The sequence below is a fragment of the Poecilia latipinna genome, unplaced genomic scaffold, assembly GCF_001443285.1.
Source record: "Poecilia latipinna isolate Pla-1442-1.1 unplaced genomic scaffold, P_latipinna-1.0 Scaffold15, whole genome shotgun sequence".
Taxonomy (NCBI): domain Eukaryota; kingdom Metazoa; phylum Chordata; class Actinopteri; order Cyprinodontiformes; family Poeciliidae; genus Poecilia; species Poecilia latipinna.
The window spans coordinates 471,833-489,582 of NW_015112631.1; the positions used below are offsets into that span (position 1 = coordinate 471,833).

Below are 17,750 nucleotides of genomic sequence, written 5' to 3' on the forward strand. Positions count from 1 at the left end.
AAGGTTGTTGAACTGAAATTACAAAAATTGAGATGAGATTATTTATGTTGCTGTTTTCTTCCTCCAGGAAATCCAGAAAGTCCTCCATTTTGTGATCCTGTTGAAGAATACGAAGAGTAAAAATTCACAGCAAGTCACAATATCCTACCAACATGTTTCACTATTAGCAAAACAATACAATAGATTTGTCTTATAATATGAGAAAGTGGTAAAATATTTAATGGCAGGTGAGGCGAATGTGAAACACGCAGCAGTTTTTGCAGAGATATTCACTGAAATTCCAGTTTAAGTAAAGCAAATTGTCAATAAATCAAAATTATAAACAAATCAATAATGTTTATAATGTAAAAAAAAAAAAAAAAAAAATGACTGATAAAATTAAAATTGAAGGAGTTTATGAAAAAGTTTCTGGATTGCAAAATCCACCACAAACCACAAATAAGATGGAAAAATGAAAACACCAACAGTATAATGTCCAAACTTTTTGTCAAGTGATAAAGTAACCGTTTACCAGTGAGAGATGTCCAGTCAGTCTTTGCATGTCTGTTTGTTTTGAGATGACCTGTCTCCGTGGTTTCCATGGCAACGGAAGCTGAGTACAGTTTCTAGATTTCTAAGTTTGTGAAATTTGAAACAAATCTTTTAAAGTTCTTAAGTTTTTTTTACTTTGACAACTTATAAAAAAGTGGAGATGAACTGAATCCACTAAAATATTTTTTTTCAAATTTGAGTTTATAAATATATATAAACTCAGAAATGTTGTATAGGAAATAAAATTTTCTTAAAATATATTTACATCTTATACATCTTTTAACTATTTAACTAATCATCATTAACTAACCATTAGCTAATCACTAACCATCTAACTACTTGCACTAATAATCTATTAAGTATTAAATCCGATTTTTCCGTCCTTTTTTCTGCGTTTGGTTCTCCTCGTTCAGATGAAACCGATTCCAGAGGATTTGAAATCCATCGTCTGCAATGAGAAACATATTTTCAGCATCAAGTCAGCTGCCAGTCGGCCCGGGAAAAACGTCAAACCATGCGATGCTTAGAAATAGAAGTAAATAAAAATCTGAGATGTGGATTCTGGGAGCTTCAGTTTGTTATTTAAAGCACCACAGAACAATAAAAACCAGTTTTTCTTAAAGGTTTACCAGAAGAAAGCCTTTTGAAGTCTCGCAGCTTTTCGGTGTCACAAACTGAAAACCAACCAGGAAGTGATGGACTCTTCCTCTCTGACTGGCCTTTCAGGTCAGGCCTGTAAGTTACTTGTTTTATTGCAAATAAAGGCATTTTTGATAGGCAGACACTTTTTATTTATTCATGTTTTCTATATTTTTTGTTTGTTGCTGTTGAAATTTATTGAGTCAAACAAGAATTTTTAATGGTAAATTATGGTGTATGCTTAATTTTTGCACATCTTTATTTCATTCACTATTGAATAATGTCTGTGCATGATAAAATCATTTAACGGAAAAACAGAAGTCTGCATTTCATTGTCCCTCTCTAGTGCATTTCCATATCTTTTTCTTTGTTCAGGAAATGTCTGCCATTAACTTTATTATCTGCCAACATTGAGTAACAACCAGACGCAGGAAAACTCACCAGACTAAATCACTGGATGTCCTCTCAGCAGAAGACGTCTCTCATGTCCCTCGTCTCTTATTGAGACACCGAATGCATCCTGATTCCTTATCCTCTGTTTTTATTCAGATCTTTGCGTCTACCATCACATCAAGTCTTCCCTTTTATTCACTGATGCAAACTGATGATAGGAAATATTTCAAGAAATATTAAAGTTCACCAAGTTCTCCTCTAAAAATACCAGATAACTTTTTGTGTCACTTTATTTACTGGGCTCCTGTTTGACGTAAAAACACTGATTTATGTTGTAATTCATCACAGAGTGGTTGGATCGTCGCTCTTCCTGCTCCGTCGTGAGATAAGAGCCAGAAACATTTGTTTTGTGCAGAGAACTGATTCAGGGACCCCTGGTGGTTTTATGCTGCGTTTAAGTTTTACTCGGAATTCTGAAATTCCCACTTCCAGGTCTGAAAAGTCAACTGGAACCAGGGTTTTCATTCTAGTTTTGTTTTATTTCATTGTGACTTCCTGTTAGTTTTAATTATTTTTTAAAGTGGATTTGCTGGGGTTTTTTTTTAGTTAATATTAGCTAAATATTGTTTAGTTTCAATTTAGTTTTTATTAGCTATATTAGTAGTTATTTCATACTTTGGTTAATTTTTAGGTACAGATTTGTAATTGTATTGTATTGTGATTATGTATGCATTGATTGGATGACGAATGATCAGCAGAAAACACTTTTTTAATGTATTCAACTGAACAACCAAATTGGCGTTTTCTCCCAACTGTTGTGGACTAGCGTAGCGTTGCCACTAGGGGGCGCATGGAGCGCCATAATTTACCGACAGATGACGTAAACTGGTTACGTGGGAGAAAACGATCTATTTCACATCAGTTTGAAAAGCTAATACATATATTTATAAACATGAAAATGATATTACATCTTTAATTTTGGTGTGTTTTAGTTTTTTAAGTTCCAGTTAGTTGCAGTTTCCCCCCAACAGTTACCGTTTTTATTTATTTCACTTAACAAAAATGTTTTCTCAGTTTCCGTTATTTCATTAGTTTTAGTTAACTGGAATAATCTTCAACGCCGTCTGAGGCGGATTTCCCAGCGGGACACTGGAGGCAACTCACGTGTTTCAAAATGGCCGCTCCTCACAACAACAGTAGTAAGATGAAATAAACATGTTTATTTTATGAGACACGCATGTAAAAGTGAGTCTAAAATCAATGTTACATCTGCAACTCTAACCTGAATAAATTAAATGTTATGTTTGCTCATGAAAAGTAAATTAAAGTTACGTTTTGTAAACGATGTTTATGGGTGTCGCCATTTATTGTTGAAAATCAATAAATGGCACAAAAATATGCATAATTAATTTAAAGTTTCTGGAAGGACAATGCATTTTAAGTGCTGCCATTTACGGTTTTTTACCTTGAAAAACATGAAATTAAAAAAAGTTTAGCCTTTTCAATGATTTTGTAGGAGTACTTTGGAAATAAAAATGTTTTCAGTTTTATTTTGTAAGGTTTCACTAAAGTTATTAAATAAAATATACAATTATTTTGCACTTGGTACAAGTGTTGCACAAAAATTACATGTGCACATGAGACATTTTACTCACTGTTTTGGATCAATGTTACGGTTTGTGAAGTTGTATTTTGTGTGAATTTATATAAATTTATCCAAAATGAAGGAATTATTTACTTTATTCAAGCTGCTATTTCTTGCTGAAAACTTACTTGTGACTTAATTTAGTCTTATTTCAAGTGTACTTAAATATCTGCACTAAAAACAAGACCAACAGTAAGATGTTGTGTTTTTGACAATCATCTAAATTCACCAACTTTTTCTCCTGTCTGCGTTATTGTTTGATTGGCCAAATTTTGAAACATCAAATGTCCCGAACAAACACGTTCAACATTGATTTTTTACCAAGTTTTTACCAAACCACCAGTCGGTCTCATCATCGCTCCGTTGAGTTTAAGACGCTTTTGAACCTTGAACGCATCATGAGTCAAAGTTGGGACACATGCGGGGCCAATCAGGGCTTTTCCCTCCCCTCCTGCCCGGTTTTCTCTCCGGGCTGAAGTGAGAGGATGAACGGACGGCTGCAGAGGCAGTGAGCGCAGCCAATCCGCTGCTTCCTGCCTGGCTGCGTGTTGGAGTCGGGTTGGAGTCTCTTCAGCGCATCAATCTCATCAATCTCCGCTCTGCACCTGTTTGCGTGGATCCGTCCCGCATGGACCGCCACTCAGAGGAAATGCTCAGTGACTCATTTTATGCTTTATAATTTATTTATATATCTACCGGATGTCAAAACAACATTTTTTGAAAGCTGATGAGAGTTTGGGCTGAAAGTCCAACTCGTATAAAAGCCACCTGGACCCACAGACACACCAAGCAGCTTGTGTGACATTTTCCTTTTTCTATCTTTAGCATGGGAGGAAATGACCGCGGCGCGCTGTCATAATAAAGGAATAATCCAACATTTGCTCTGCCGTCAGGAGGATCGATCTGCGCCGCCGACTCGGAGCGCTTGAAGCGGATAAACTGGATTCTTCCGCGGACATTGATCCGAGGATTTGACTGTTAACCTTCAGACATTTAACACTCCCAACGGTAAGTTCAGGAAATTAGGCAATAAATCTACTGAAGGGAAATGACTGGTGTGTGTGTGTGTGTGTGTGTGTGTGTGTGGTGCACAGAAGGCATTAGATCACACAGTTGTCCACCTGTTGTGTCAGTGACGGTTTTTCTATACGGATCGATATATAATGTTATTTTATTTAAAATGTATTCTACAAGATTTTCTCATGATAAAGTTTATCATTAAATTATTAGTTTTGATTAAATTCTCAGTTTAATCTCAGATTGCCCTTCTTTCACTTTAGTTTGAATGAATGAATGAACCGGTACATCTATATACAATGTGTACATAAACTCGCTACCAGTATTTGGTCATTTTATTTTATTTATTTATTTTGTGGAAGTAACTCCAAATTATTCATGGATCATTTTTACATACATTTCTGTAGAGATTATGTTTAATATTTGAAGTAAAATGCATCTTGTGACGCTGAGGTACCTGTTGACATGCGATTGGCTGGCATTTTTAAAGCAGCCAATCCGGAAGCGGTGTTTATGTTCCTTGATGCTGATTGGCTGAAGCCGTAAGAAGACCATCATGGGTCTTTAACTGTTTGATTAATGGATGATGTTGGGGGTTTTACCCCTTTTTTTTTTTTATAAAAAAGAAACATTAAGTAATGCTTCAATTACAAATTAGAGGAGGGGTTTCCAAACTTCTCCATGCCTCATGACCCCCAAACACCATTAGCTTCTGGGCAAACGCACAACTCTTCAAAATATGTAAAAAAAAAATATTAACTTGTTTTCCGTTTTATTGACAATAATTATTAAGAGTCCATAGGTGTTTTGCAGCCGTTGCTGGACGCTTCCTTTTTCTTTTTCTTGTCAAAAACCTTTTTGTTTAGTGCTAGCTTCAGGAGCAAAGCTAGCATTGCAATAAGAAATATGGACATGATGACAGATCAATAAATTATTTTAAGTTTATGTTTGGAAGTAAAGAAAGAAAAACAATTTATATTTTGTGACAAAAATACAGTAAGATATTTCTGATGAACAATAAAAAACAGCTTAAAAGTACAATAATCTATTTCATACAAACTCCAGATTTCAAAAAGACAAACTGAGTTTTTACATTTTTTTCAGAATAATAGAAAAATAATCTCAACATTTCTGAGCTTTTTCTAGCACATTGCTGTTATGTTTTTGCACAAGATCATAAATGTGCAAAACTGTCCAGTTCACCTTCTTCCTGTCCAATAATCTCAACTTTAACCTGAGAATCAAATGCATTTCAGATTCATTCAAAAATTGTGAAATACCCCTTTAGTGTAGCTCCTCCTTCTGATGATCAACAAAAAATCCATTCAGCTAACGTAGCTTTTCATTCTGGAGTGATCTGCTGCCCCTGGATGGATGACACCCTGGGGAGAGAGCCGCACTCATAAACTGTATTTGAATTACATGAATCCTGAGCTGTAATCAGAATATTATAATCAGCTGTTGTGATGGAGAACGCAGCATGGATGTGATTACAATGTGTGTGTGTGTGTGTGTGTGTGTGTGTGTGTGTGTGTGTCGGAGGGTCTAAGCGGAACTGCGGACCCCCTGCTGTGCGCCGCCGCCCCCCACACGGTGGCGCTCTGTGTGATTCACAGCCTCCCTGCACTGACCTGCAGAGCGCACTGTAAGAGCGCCAAACACCGACTGAACGGAAAACACTCCTCACTTCTCCCTCTCTCTCCTTTTTTTTTTTTTAGTTTCGGCTGCGTTTGTTTTCTCATTTTTTAGGATTTGTCTGAGTTTCTTTTTCATTTCCCTCAACAACTCCTCAGCCGCGGGTGGAGCTGTCACCTTAATGAGCCCTCCTCTGTTTCCCCATGTGGAGGAATGTTTGCGAGTGGGAGAGCAGAAAGAGGTGGGGGCGGGGGGCCTGGTGAGAGAGAAGGAGCAGAGGAGGAGTGGAGTGTGAGATTATCCGCCGTACCTGCTGCCGCCGCCGCCGCTGCTCAGATTTTAACAGCTTCTTTCCGGGATCTGATGCTGCCCGGAGCGCGGAGGCAGCGCCGCTGGAGGCAACCCTGCCTCTGAGCCTCAGGTGGACAGATGGAGACGGAGGAGGAGGTCGGCGAGCCCCAGACAGGCGCGCCGCACTCCGAGGTGAACGGGGACCTGCCGGGGAACCCGTACCTGAGGGACGGGGTGCTGGACGCGGCGGGGAGTCCGGCCAGGGAGCCGGCGGCGCCGCAGTGTCCCCCAGAGTTCAGCCCCAGCCACCAGTGTGGGTAAGAATGGGAGACAAAGAGGCTGCTGCTGCGGGAAGCAGCTGCTGCCTCCTTCATCTGGCTGGAGTCAAACCTGGAGGGATTGTCTGATCGTTGAGGTTTTAATAAGGCAGTTTGTCAATAATCCTGGACATCATTTATAGAAATGGGCTGATGCGAGAGAAAACTCGTTTGTTTTAATTGGAAGGAAAAACTTTTACAACAAATTTCTGGTGTGGAAAATTGAAAAACTTGGTTTGCTGAGCTGCAGAGGATTTAAATTTAGAGTAATTTTAGGCATTTTAAGGGAAACTTTGCTGATAGTAAAACAATATGATTGAAAAGATCTACGTCACGTTGCCAGATTATTGTCAAGCTGGGTGTTTGGGGGTCTAAACCTGCTGCTTTTGCTCTTTGGCTTGTACGGAAGAGGATTAGTGCCACTAAAAACAAACAACATAAAAAGAAATCAGACTTTTTTTCTCAGAAGATTAGAGTCCGAAGTCTGAGATTAAAGTTGGAAATCTGAGATTAAAGTTGGAAATCTGAGATTAAGAGGGAATTTTGAGGAAAAAGTCTGAGATAAAAGATGGAATTTTTTGATTGGATTTGGAATTCTGAGAAAAGTTTTAATTCTGAGATTTACATTTGAATTTTCAGTTTAAAGTTATTTGAGAAAAACTATGAGATTAAAGTTGTAATTTTCAGAAAAAAGTTTAAATTCTGAGATGAAAGTTTAAATTTTGAGAGTTTAAAGTCAGAATTCTGAGAAAAAGTTTGAAATTAAAGTTGGAATTTTCAGGGGAAAAAAACGTCAAAATTAAAAATGTTTTTTTTCAGTGGCCTTAATCCTCTTCCGTAGACTTAATGTAAGGCTGGTAGCAAGGAAGAAAAACTGGAATACCAGCTGCATTTCAATTACAAATGTGCTGATATGCTGTGTTTCCATGAAATAACTAACTTAAAATAAGTAAGTTTGTTCACTCTCAGTCATTAAAAAACATGCAGCGTCATCGTCCTCCTACCACTTCCTGTCGTCTTCTTTGACGTTTCCGCCAGTAGTAACATACAGTTGTTGATCATGTGACTTTCTGTGATGGCGCAGAAACTTCTTTTCTTTTTTAAATCAGAAATCTTAATCCCAATTCTAACTAAATTAGAATTTTGAGATAAAAGTTAGAATTATTAACATTATGATTAAAACTGTTGACATTCTGCTAACTTTGAAAAAACACAGTTTGTCTCACGTTAGCGCAGAAGCGTTTTTATCTAAAAATGTGATTTTGTTTAAGCTTTTCAAATTGCAGTATTTCCTTGAAGCAAACTTATTTTCGTAATCCCATTCCTCCCATGTCGGATGGGAACGCAGCTCATGTTGCGTAAAACGCAGTGAATGCACACTGCGCTTCCTTTGTGACCGGAGCAGAAAGAGTTCATTCATTTCCTGGCGCTTTGGCTCAGAGTCGTGGATGGTGAAGCGTTTCTTCGGTCCTGTCCAGAGCTGGTTTCTGTGACCTGAGGGCTGGCGGCCGGTACACCGTGTCCCGGCGGCGGCCCCATCTGTGCCGGCCCGGCGCTGCTGGCTGCGCCGTCTGACGGAGGGAACTGCCATCTGGCCTCCCTGTCATGCAGAAAGCCGCTCGTTTCATCAGGCTGCTCTCTCCTCGATGTGCCTCCCTCTGTTCTGGTCACTTCTGGAGACGCCGGGAACTTAAATGACCGGATGAGACTTTGTGTGCATGAAAATGTCGTCTGTGGCGAAGGGAGCTTTTTACACCCTTGACTGTTTGCCAAGTGGGCGAAGCATCAGAGCGATCGATAAATTGCGACTTGGAGCGAGAGCTTGGTGTTGTTTTCACTTGGTTTTGTCCTGGAGACGGAGGAGATGTATGTAATTCAGTCTGTTCCTTCATCAAAGCTGCGGCCAAAGCAAAGAAATGTGGTCGTTTCACTTTATTTTTAAGGAGAAATATCATAAGTCTGAAGGGGAAACTCATTAACTCATTATATTTGATCACTTTTATGAGAATATCCGAATAAAACAATTATTCTCAGTCTGATGCTTTACTTTAAGTTCATGTGAAATTCCAAACAGGGATAGAAAAAACTGAGTTTTTCAGTCTTTACTTCTCGTCAAAATCAAACCAATTGGTTTCAATGCTGTTATGTTTAAGACTTTGAGTCCAGAGAGTAGTTACAAGTTACATTTACTCAATTACATTTAATTAACTTTTTTGAAAAGAAAAAGTACTTTTGCAGAGTATTTTTACTACGCTGCACTTTGAGTAACTTTATTATGAAGTATTTCTGCTCTTACTTGAGTAAAACTGGATTTTCTACCCACTGAATGAAAAACAAACAAGTTTTAACCTGAAACTCACAGACACACACCTGCAGTTTCTGTTAAAGTTTCATCAGTTTTCTATTGAAAGAAACTGATTTGGAAAAAAAAGTCTCTTAATTTTTTGCTACTTAAAAAAAATCTAAATTAAAGAATTATATCGTCAGAGGGACCAAAATATAAAGTTAAGTGGACATTTTTGCATTTCAAGGACTAAAATGACAATAATTTATATACCAAATACTTTTTACTTGAGTAAAAATATGTTGAAGTTGTGTTGCTCTTACTTGTACAGATGGAAACGTTTTACACATGCAAAGGTTTTAACAGCTTCCCACTTCCTGTCACGGAACCAGACTTTCTTGTACTCTGAAGTGTTTTTAATCAATAGTTTTGGGTTGTTTATCTAAGGACAGCAAATTGATTATTTTCCCCATAAATTCAGAAAGCAGACAAGTGGAGGGCAGCAGAAGGTGTTTAAAATCAATATGTGCAAACGGAAAGCTGAATTTGAAAACCAAAAACCTGAGATATGCATCATCGTTAAGGTGATCCTTTTCTGAATGCTAACGGCTAACGGCTCTTTGCTAACAAGTTTGTTTTTATGTTAGTAAATTAGAATACCATAAAAATGTTTCAATAACACTGAAAAACCCATAAAGTTTTGTTATACACAGAGTGATTTGTGTTCAAGTGTTTAATCCTCTTAATTTTGATGATTATTGATTCAGGAGAAATATACATAAAACATTAGTTTGTCAAGAAGTTACAGTGTTTCATAGCTAAATGTAATTATTTAAATTTATCACCTAATCATGTGCAAATCTGCAGACTCAACAAATTTTCAGCAGTCATCGACTCCTTCCACAAGCAACTGCAAGTCTTTGAGTCTTGTAAGTATGTGGATGGAAAATTGTGTGGAAGGAAAAATGTGACAGATAAAAAGGCTCAAGGAACGGTAATGAATGTAAAGTGTAATTTAGCGGTCATGAGATCTGTTTTTAGATTAAAGTAAATTTGTTGCATCTCATTTGAAAATCCAATTTGGCTTTTTAAGTGGATGTGATTCCAGTTACATTCACTACAATTCAATCGGGGAAATTCGCACTTCAAAACAGGTCCCAGCATTTTTTGTGCTGTTGCATAATTGTGAGTTTTTTGCAAACTGTCTGCAAAATTGTAAAAAAATGTATTGAGTTTAAACAATACCAACTCCCACCTCCAGGTGGCAGTGTTGCTTCAACCCTAATAATATTTTACACTAATTATGTGATTAACCTAAAATTACATTATTATAATATTATAATTACATTGCTCTGCCATGTTGACTTCCACATTGATTTTTTTTGTTGTTTTTATTTAATTTTTAAAAATAGTTTTAGAGAAATAATGTTTGGACAAATATAAAAATACTGGCAGCTAAACCAAAGTAAGCTAAGCTAGGCTAAGCTAAACTAAACTAAACTAGGTAATCTAGGCTAAGCTAACCTAAACTACACTAGACTAGCTAAGCTAAGCTAAGCTAAACTTGACTAAACTGGATTAAACCAAACCTCACTTGATGTCAAGTTATAATCAATATGATGAGTAAAAAAACGTCACATCTACCATGATAAATAAGTGAAAATAACAGAAAGTATCACAAATATTTCAAAATGTGCGTAATAAAAACTGAATCGATCAATGTGAAAATCTGTTCAACATTTAAATTTAAGAAATCGAATTCAGACGCAGCAACTTACTAAAGTTTTTGTAGTTTAATGTGTTTTATCCATATATTCTGGGGAGGATCGAACAGATCAACTTTGTTTATTAACTTTGCTGTAACAGGTCAGTCACAGCATGCTGGAGCTCTAATTCTTTATCGTAAAAGCAACATGAAGTTTGTAGATTTGAGTTAGACGGTTCCAGGCACAGCTGGAGGAATCGTGTCTGGAGCTTCAGACCGACTCCTGACTGAACGGTTCCTCTGAATAACGGCCGGTTCTGATGCCTCCCTCTGATTAAATAAGCTAACGAGCCGCAGCCCATAAAACCAGGGCAGGTTTCATCTGCCTGCTCGGTCCTTTTATTATAATAAACCTGCCGCTTTCAGATTGATGACAGAATGAATAATTATTCTAACGGGTAGCTGTCAGGGAACTTTTAAGCAGTCAGTTCTGCGTCTCGCTGAGATAACTTCCTGGTTTAAACGCTGTTATTCTGAAGGGCAAACTGCTTCCCTTCAACCAGGAAACTTTGATCCATCTAATCAGCATAGTGACACCAAACCAGGCTCTGTTCTTTACAAACCGCTTCATGTTTTCACCCCATTAGCTCATATTTCATCTTCTGAATTAATAAAGATTTTATTATGAGATGTTAAAGTAAATTATGGCTAAAATCTAGCAGCCACGTCCAGTTTGTGCTTCTGTCTACGCTCTTGTTTGTCTTCAGTTTTTGCTTTATTTGGTCTCCTTGTTCCATCCATTTGATGTGAGAAACAAAAAACCCAAATCAAATCAAGATACTGAGGATTTAGAGGCTTTTTTAATAAGTCTTGCTGTAAACGTGAAATACATTTGATGGGAATAATATGGAGGATGTTGTTGTTAGAGCAGGGAAGAGATTTCTGTTGCATTAAGTTGTAAAACAAATCTAGGTTATGGAGAGGGAACATTTCATGGCCTGGTTCAGATAATTTTCACTTATTTTACTGTTTTAGTTATAACGATACATTTTGCCCATGTTATCAGTGAAATAATCTGCCAATATTATCAATATAAAGGAATCATTAACTTAAAACAAGCGTCTACATCTTGCTGAAAAGTTATTTGTAAGTTAGTTTAAACTGATTTGAAATAAAGATATTTTCAGTAGAAAAGAATAAAATACTTGGTAAGATTTTATGCTTTTGTAACCCTTCAGTCAAGTTTTATTTGTGTACACCTTTCAGCAGGAAGGTATTTCAAAGTGAAATGCATCAAAAATACAAAGTCAGAACTCACAGTCAACAACTGCAGCGTTACATTTTGTTAAGTGCAACAGATTGTTGATTTATTTTTCATTGATTATTGCTCAAAACCAACTCTAATCATGTTAGTTTTCAGTCTAGATTTAAAGACACAGTGTTTCAGCTGTTTGATCATCTCAGGTCCAGCAGGTTGAACTCAGGCTCACCGGATTCATGCTACAAAAAGAGGAAATCAAGATGGTGGTTAACATCAGCCCAGCAGCTTCTGTACATTAAATAAAATACAATAAATAACCCTGAACAAAGTACAGAGCAATAAATCCCAATGAGCTGTTAGCTGCTGTTAGCTGCTAGCTAACGGCAGTTAGCAGTTGTAAAATTAAACATAGCTAATAATGAAAACAGATAAATATGAATGTTATTACATTTGTCTAAACTATGTTAAAATGTAATACTTGTAAAGAAAACACAGAGCTGGTCCCAGTACGTACCACAGTTACAGAACGGCGAACGGAAAAAAGGGGGCGGAGCCGTCGGTTACCGGTTGCTATGGTAACCACCAAGAGCAGCGCGACCGAACCTTAAAAAAATTATTGAATTGCTGAATCTTTATTTTCCCCTCTAAATATGTAACATTTTCAGATCTAAGGATGTTTTATTAGCAGGATAAGAACAACATGACTCTGAGTTGTAAATATTGCTTAATTTAAACAACTGGTGGCATATTTTGCTCGTAATCTGGGAAAAAAAAATAAATAATTTTTTTAGTGTCCTAAAATGATATAAAATGAATCTGGATATGAAGAGCTGATGTGTGAGGATGAGCAACATCTACACAGTGGAGTTATTTATTTATCTTTTATTTTTTTCAAAGCTGGAGTAAAAGCTGGAGATGGAGTAATCGTGTACCTGCTGAGTCAGCACCAACCTGTAAGCAAGCTGGCATGTGTGAATAAATATGATGTGATGAATGCATTAGTGACTCAAACAGCTGGTAAATCTTCCAGCCAAGGATTAAAAGAAGATGATTATTTCTCTTTTTGTTTACTTCCAGGCCCAGAGCAGTTGGCGCCTCTGTTGTAGACCAAGGGTTTCACTCACAAATTGGACTTACTATGAAGAATTTCCCCCATAATTCAATCCAAAATGGGAAAAAGATACGTTTTGAATTAAAAAAGTGAAAGAATTCGCTGTAATTTTCAGACATATGGAACTGGTCGTCCATTTGAAACGTTTTCAGAGGTGGACAGAGAACTCAAAACCTGTACTCAGGAAAAAGTAGCACTAGTACAACTCGATTTTTTTTTCAAAATATTTTTATTGAAATTTTGAAAATACAAATCATGTAACTATCTGAACACGTTTTCTTTGTGTTTATTACGACTGTAATTATTCTTTCTCAAATCAGAGAAATGAAAACATAAAAAGAGAAAAAAGGACAGACATGAGAGAGAAAAAACAAAAAAACAACACAAAAACAGGGCTATTCAAGCAGATTACAAACTGGTTACATGTAAATGTACACATCTATGCAGCCTGGCACACTGCAGGTTCGTAAAATCAAAACTCAAACAGACAGACAAGTCTAAGTTCTTAATTAAATTAATGAAAGACAACTTGATTTTACTCAAGTAAAAGTAAAAGGTATTTGGTAAAAAGTCTAATCAAACTATCATTTATTTTAAAAATTACATCATTAGATGGACCAACATATAAAGTTAAGTGGAAATTTTGATATTTTAAGGATCAAAATGACAATAATTCATATAAGTAACTAAAATAAAATGCTTCCAGATCAGTTTTGTTCAGTGTGAAACTTCAGAAACTTTAACAGAAACAGCAGGTGTGTGTCTGTGTCTGGTGAATTTCTGGTTAAAACATGTTAGTTTTTCATTCAGGGGGTAGAAAATCCAGAAGTTTTACTCAAGTAAGAGCAAAAATACGTCATAATAAAATTAGTCAAGTGAAAGTAACAGTAAAAATACTCCTAAAACTAAACTTTCACAAAAACGTTACTCTGTAACTGTAAATGTTAGTTTTAGCCAAACATCTAACCAAGCTGCTGTTTAACACTGAAACTGCTGCTTGTGTTTAATCTTTAGGTTTTTATTTTGATTTGTGGGACTTTCTAATAAATGCAAGTCCATAAATATAAATTACCTTCTCTAAATTCCAAGTAGTGCTTAGAAAATAGCATGTTGAAGGAATAATTAGCCATGAGATGCTGGTGCATATTATTGATGTGGGAAATTCAAACCGATAAGCCGATCGCTGAAAACTTCAGAATATTTTGGGAAGAAATGAGGAAGAAGCCAACCGTTACCATCGTACAACCTGACTGCGTCTGATTTTTATAAACTTCTTCCTCATCGGCTCAGTTTGGTTCACGTTAAGACCAATTCTTCTGCAGCTGCACAGATCCAGGGTTGAATCACGTCTCTACAGACGTGAGCTGGGATACGAGCGAATTATTGATGAATTAGGAAATGAAAAAGCTTCACATTATGCACAAAATAAATCTGCGTGAAATAGGTGCAGACATTTGGATTTGCTCATTAAACTGACGAGATGGAAAAATGAAAAAGACAGTCTGGGAAAAACCCTGTAAAGTAACAGAAAGACGATTGTTGGACTAATATAAAAACAAAATGTCCTTTTTTTCCCTGATATCTCTGAATGTGTGCTTGCTTCAGTTTGAACACAGCAATAATTTACATTTAAAATAAAATAATTTGCAGCTGTATTAGAGTTATAAACATTATAACTCCAACCACTAAGTTGAGTATTTTTATCCAGCAAGAAACAAAAACTTTTCATGTGTAATCTGGCATTTATTATGCTGTTTTTGATTATTTTAAAAATGTCTGAGCAGCCTGAAGCTCCAGTACTTTGAATTAGACGGTTAAAAGTGTTGAAAACACATAAAACAGAAAAATAGCTAAAAGCTCTGAGTCATAAACTTCAACTTCAGCAACTCCTGCTGGAGTATCTGCAGTGAATATGCTGAGAAAGCCACAGACGGACCGGACCTTCCAGAAAACCTGATTAGACTGAATGTTTTCAGTCTTGTGGTAATCCCCTGGCTCTGCCGCCCTGGGCAGAAAGTCATAATACCCTCAGCAGACTGCTGCTGCCAAACGTGTTGGAAGAGCCTTCAGAAGCAGCTCTTCATTTATTATTTAAATGGCCGTACTGCTGATGGATTCACATCCAGCCTTGTTGGTTTCATCTTTTACTAGTTTACCAGCAAACTTTTTTATTTCCCTCCCGCTTAATGCAAATGAGAAGCAGGCCGGAGGGATCCGTCGCTGGTAAACAGCTCAAGGCTTTTTAAACGCTGAAGTTCCTCTTTAATGCTGTTCAGGGTCACGCAGGGCTGCTGCTAATCTGCTGCAGTCACAAAGCGAAAGGGGGAACAACCTGCCAACACACACACTCATGCTAGTGATGGGTCGCTAAGCTAGCAAGAATGCATCTGGGCTGCACAGGAAGCAGGAGTAGCTGGAGAAAACTGTTGAATCTCCTTCCAGGGAAGTCTTAAAGGAACGGTATTGTGTATTTTCATGGCAGGTACTATCATTTTATAGCAAAATAAAGGAACTATGCTGTATATATATATATATATATATTTATATATATATATATCAAAGAAATTTTACTTCGTAATTTAACGCCTTGAAATTGGACGTCTGTCGCTTTAAGAAACTCCTGCTCTTCTGACTCTCCGCCTTCAGGAAGTCATCACAACATGGTGATGACTTACCAGCGTTTAACTGAGAAGCAGCTCCTTTAATGAGCTGCCAGATGTTTGCTAATTGCTGCTGGCTAGTCTGAAGGAGACAGAAACTTGGAAACTGAGGAGGAGCTGCGTTTTGAAGGCGGAGCTATGTCCATCCAGGCATTTTGCACAGCTGAATGGTTGCCATGGAGATTTTCTTAGGCATGTTTGAGAGGTATGTTTTTGATTATAACATGCCTGTAAAAGTCAGTTTTACATGATACTGCACCTTTAAAAATGTCCATCTGACCATTAGCTGCTCGCAGAAAGATGTTCATCTCCTCGCTTCTAAACGCTCGGCAGAATTTGATCGTTTGTCTTCTGAATCCAGCCAGAAGAAAAACAGAATCTCACCAATCTCTCTGCCCTCCTTGCTCTTACTTTTCCCCTCTGTGTCCTTCAGCTTTAATTTATTGAATAATTAATTGCCAGTTCAGACTCATTTGCACATACAGAGCATGCATGCACTCTCTGGCGCTCACACACTCACACACTAAGCTTTTGCCTGAGTCTCCCTCACCGGGGGCTTCTCGTTTAGCGAGAAGGTTCTGCTTCATTTGTGGCTCTCCTAGTGCCCTTTAGATGCTAATTTACTTTAGCTTCACCTTTGTCCTTACTGTGGCGTAATATGTGCAACTTTGCTTGAAAAATAATTGTGTACACGGTGCAGCATACCAGTGATTAAACTGTGGTTTCACATGAGGGTATGGGGGTATCTAAGTCCAACAACCTCTAAAGCTGCTGCCAAATGTGCTAAAAGCACAGAAACGACTTATGGTGCGTTTAGAGCGTCAGGAGGGTCTGGTTTACATTCATAGACTCTGTGGAGGCATGTCGACGGCGCGTCATGGCCGTGCGATGGAAGCATTTCGATGAGTGTCAGGCGTCCAACGCTGGAGTTGGAAAATCTGAACTTTTGCCGCTGGGAGCGCAAACCAATCGGAGACTGTACTATGTGACATAGTGACCGGTAGTTGGTGTCCTGTGTTGAGAATAAATCATCAGTGTTTTAGCTAGCTGCTAAGCTAAAGCTAAAGAAAATGACATGTTAGGAAATGCAAATGAGAGCTAGGATTACAGGATATGACACACTAGGCAACGCCCTCGTTAGACAGAGGCTAACAAAGGAAGTTACCAAGTGTTGCTTGTTGCCATTTTGTCCTGCTAGCTCGTAAAGGTAGCATGAGAAAAGGACCGGCTATATTTTGGTGTTAATAAATGGATTCATGAATTCAACTCACCAACTCTTCTTCAGCCTCATACATCAAGAACTCAGCATGGAAAAGGATAAATTCTCCACACCTGCCAGGAGATGCAGAATTCACATCCATGTCCTGTGGAGACATTCTCTTCCTGTCAGTAAATAAAACCAAGACGCTCTCTCAGTTTTATCCGCCATTATACAAACGCTTCCAGAACAATTTTGATGTGTATAAAGCAGAATGTCAAGCGTCTGGCCTCACAGTTCAAACGTGTCCAACTGGTAGTTTTGATGCGCGAAAGGCTTCCGGTGTGAAGGCAGCATAAAGAGAAAGGATGTGAACAGCGCATACTCAAGCATGATTGACAGCGCTCAGACCCTCCCTCTGGCTCTGTTTGGTTGTTTCTGACCAGGAGTGGCATATTTCTGCAGATAGATGAAGGACCACCAGCAGTTTTGCAGATTATCTGTCTCCTAACATTCTGACAGTGTGACAGTTTTGACAATTATGCAAAAAAATGTTTTTTGTTTGAATTATTGTCATTTTGTCCTTATAAAAATCCCAAAATGTTCACTTAATTTATATTTTATCTGTCTGATGATGTCATTTTTAAATATTAAATGATTGATGTTTTGACTCAGTACTTGAGTAAACTTTTTACCAAATACTTTTTTACTCTTAGTTGGGTAATTTCTTGGATGTCTTCTTTTTACTTTTCCTTGAGTGAAAATATGTTGAAGTAGTGCTACTTGTACTTGAGCGCAGTTATCTGTTCTTGTTTGGGCTCAGACTCACCTGGTGACATCACTAAGTAGCGCTAACCTCTTTTGGATCAGTGGAGAGAAGAAAGCCAAGAGAAATGAGGAACGACAAACCTGGAAGGAAAAGTTGCTCAGGTCACGAAACCTTCTGGCCTAAATGCAGAACAGACTAAATAAAGCCCAACTCTGGAAGAAAACCAGTAGAAGGCCGCACTTTTAAGATTTCTGAGTAGCTATGAAACCTGAAAACATGAATGCTGTGTAAGTG

General features: G+C 37.6%; 1 protein-coding gene and 3 long non-coding RNA genes across 7 annotated transcripts in view; 3 read left to right on the plus strand and 1 right to left on the minus strand.

Moving 5' to 3' along the window:
* LOC106947820 (uncharacterized) overlaps positions 1-1,620 on the plus strand; it is a 15,474-nt gene extending 13,854 nt beyond the window's left edge. Inside the window, exons 2-3 of the long non-coding RNA XR_001425048.1 lie at positions 1,155-1,266; positions 1,546-1,620. This is a non-coding gene — a long non-coding RNA (uncharacterized LOC106947820). The remainder of the gene's footprint in view (positions 1-1,154; positions 1,267-1,545) is intronic.
* Positions 1-3,612, minus strand: part of LOC106947815 (uncharacterized) — a 7,775-nt gene extending 4,163 nt beyond the window's left edge. The window contains exons 1-3 of the long non-coding RNA XR_001425047.1: positions 3,602-3,612; positions 2,469-2,471; positions 1,625-1,634 (exon numbers count right to left, since the gene is read on the minus strand). This is a non-coding gene — a long non-coding RNA (uncharacterized LOC106947815). The remainder of the gene's footprint in view (positions 1-1,624; positions 1,635-2,468; positions 2,472-3,601) is intronic.
* A 93-nt stretch (positions 3,613-3,705) lies between these two features.
* caln1 (calneuron 1) overlaps positions 3,706-17,750 on the plus strand; it is an 83,558-nt gene continuing 69,513 nt past the window's right edge. Inside the window, exons 1-2 of one of the 4 annotated variants that reach the window (XM_015033027.1) lie at positions 3,706-4,004; positions 4,102-4,216. Coding sequence is in view for 1 of the 4 variants with exons in the window: in XM_015033010.1 (XP_014888496.1) it covers positions 6,290-6,468 (179 nt within the window). In the remaining 3 variants the exon portion in view is untranslated. Of the gene's footprint in view, positions 4,217-5,800; positions 6,469-7,853; positions 8,335-17,750 lie in introns of those variants that run through there. The other 3 variants (XM_015033018.1, XM_015033010.1, XM_015033035.1) reach the window with 3 other exon arrangements.
* On the plus strand, positions 11,676-13,099 carry LOC106947824 (uncharacterized). Its single transcript, XR_001425049.1, has 2 exons — positions 11,676-12,671; positions 12,796-13,099. It is a non-coding gene; the product is annotated as an uncharacterized LOC106947824 (long non-coding RNA).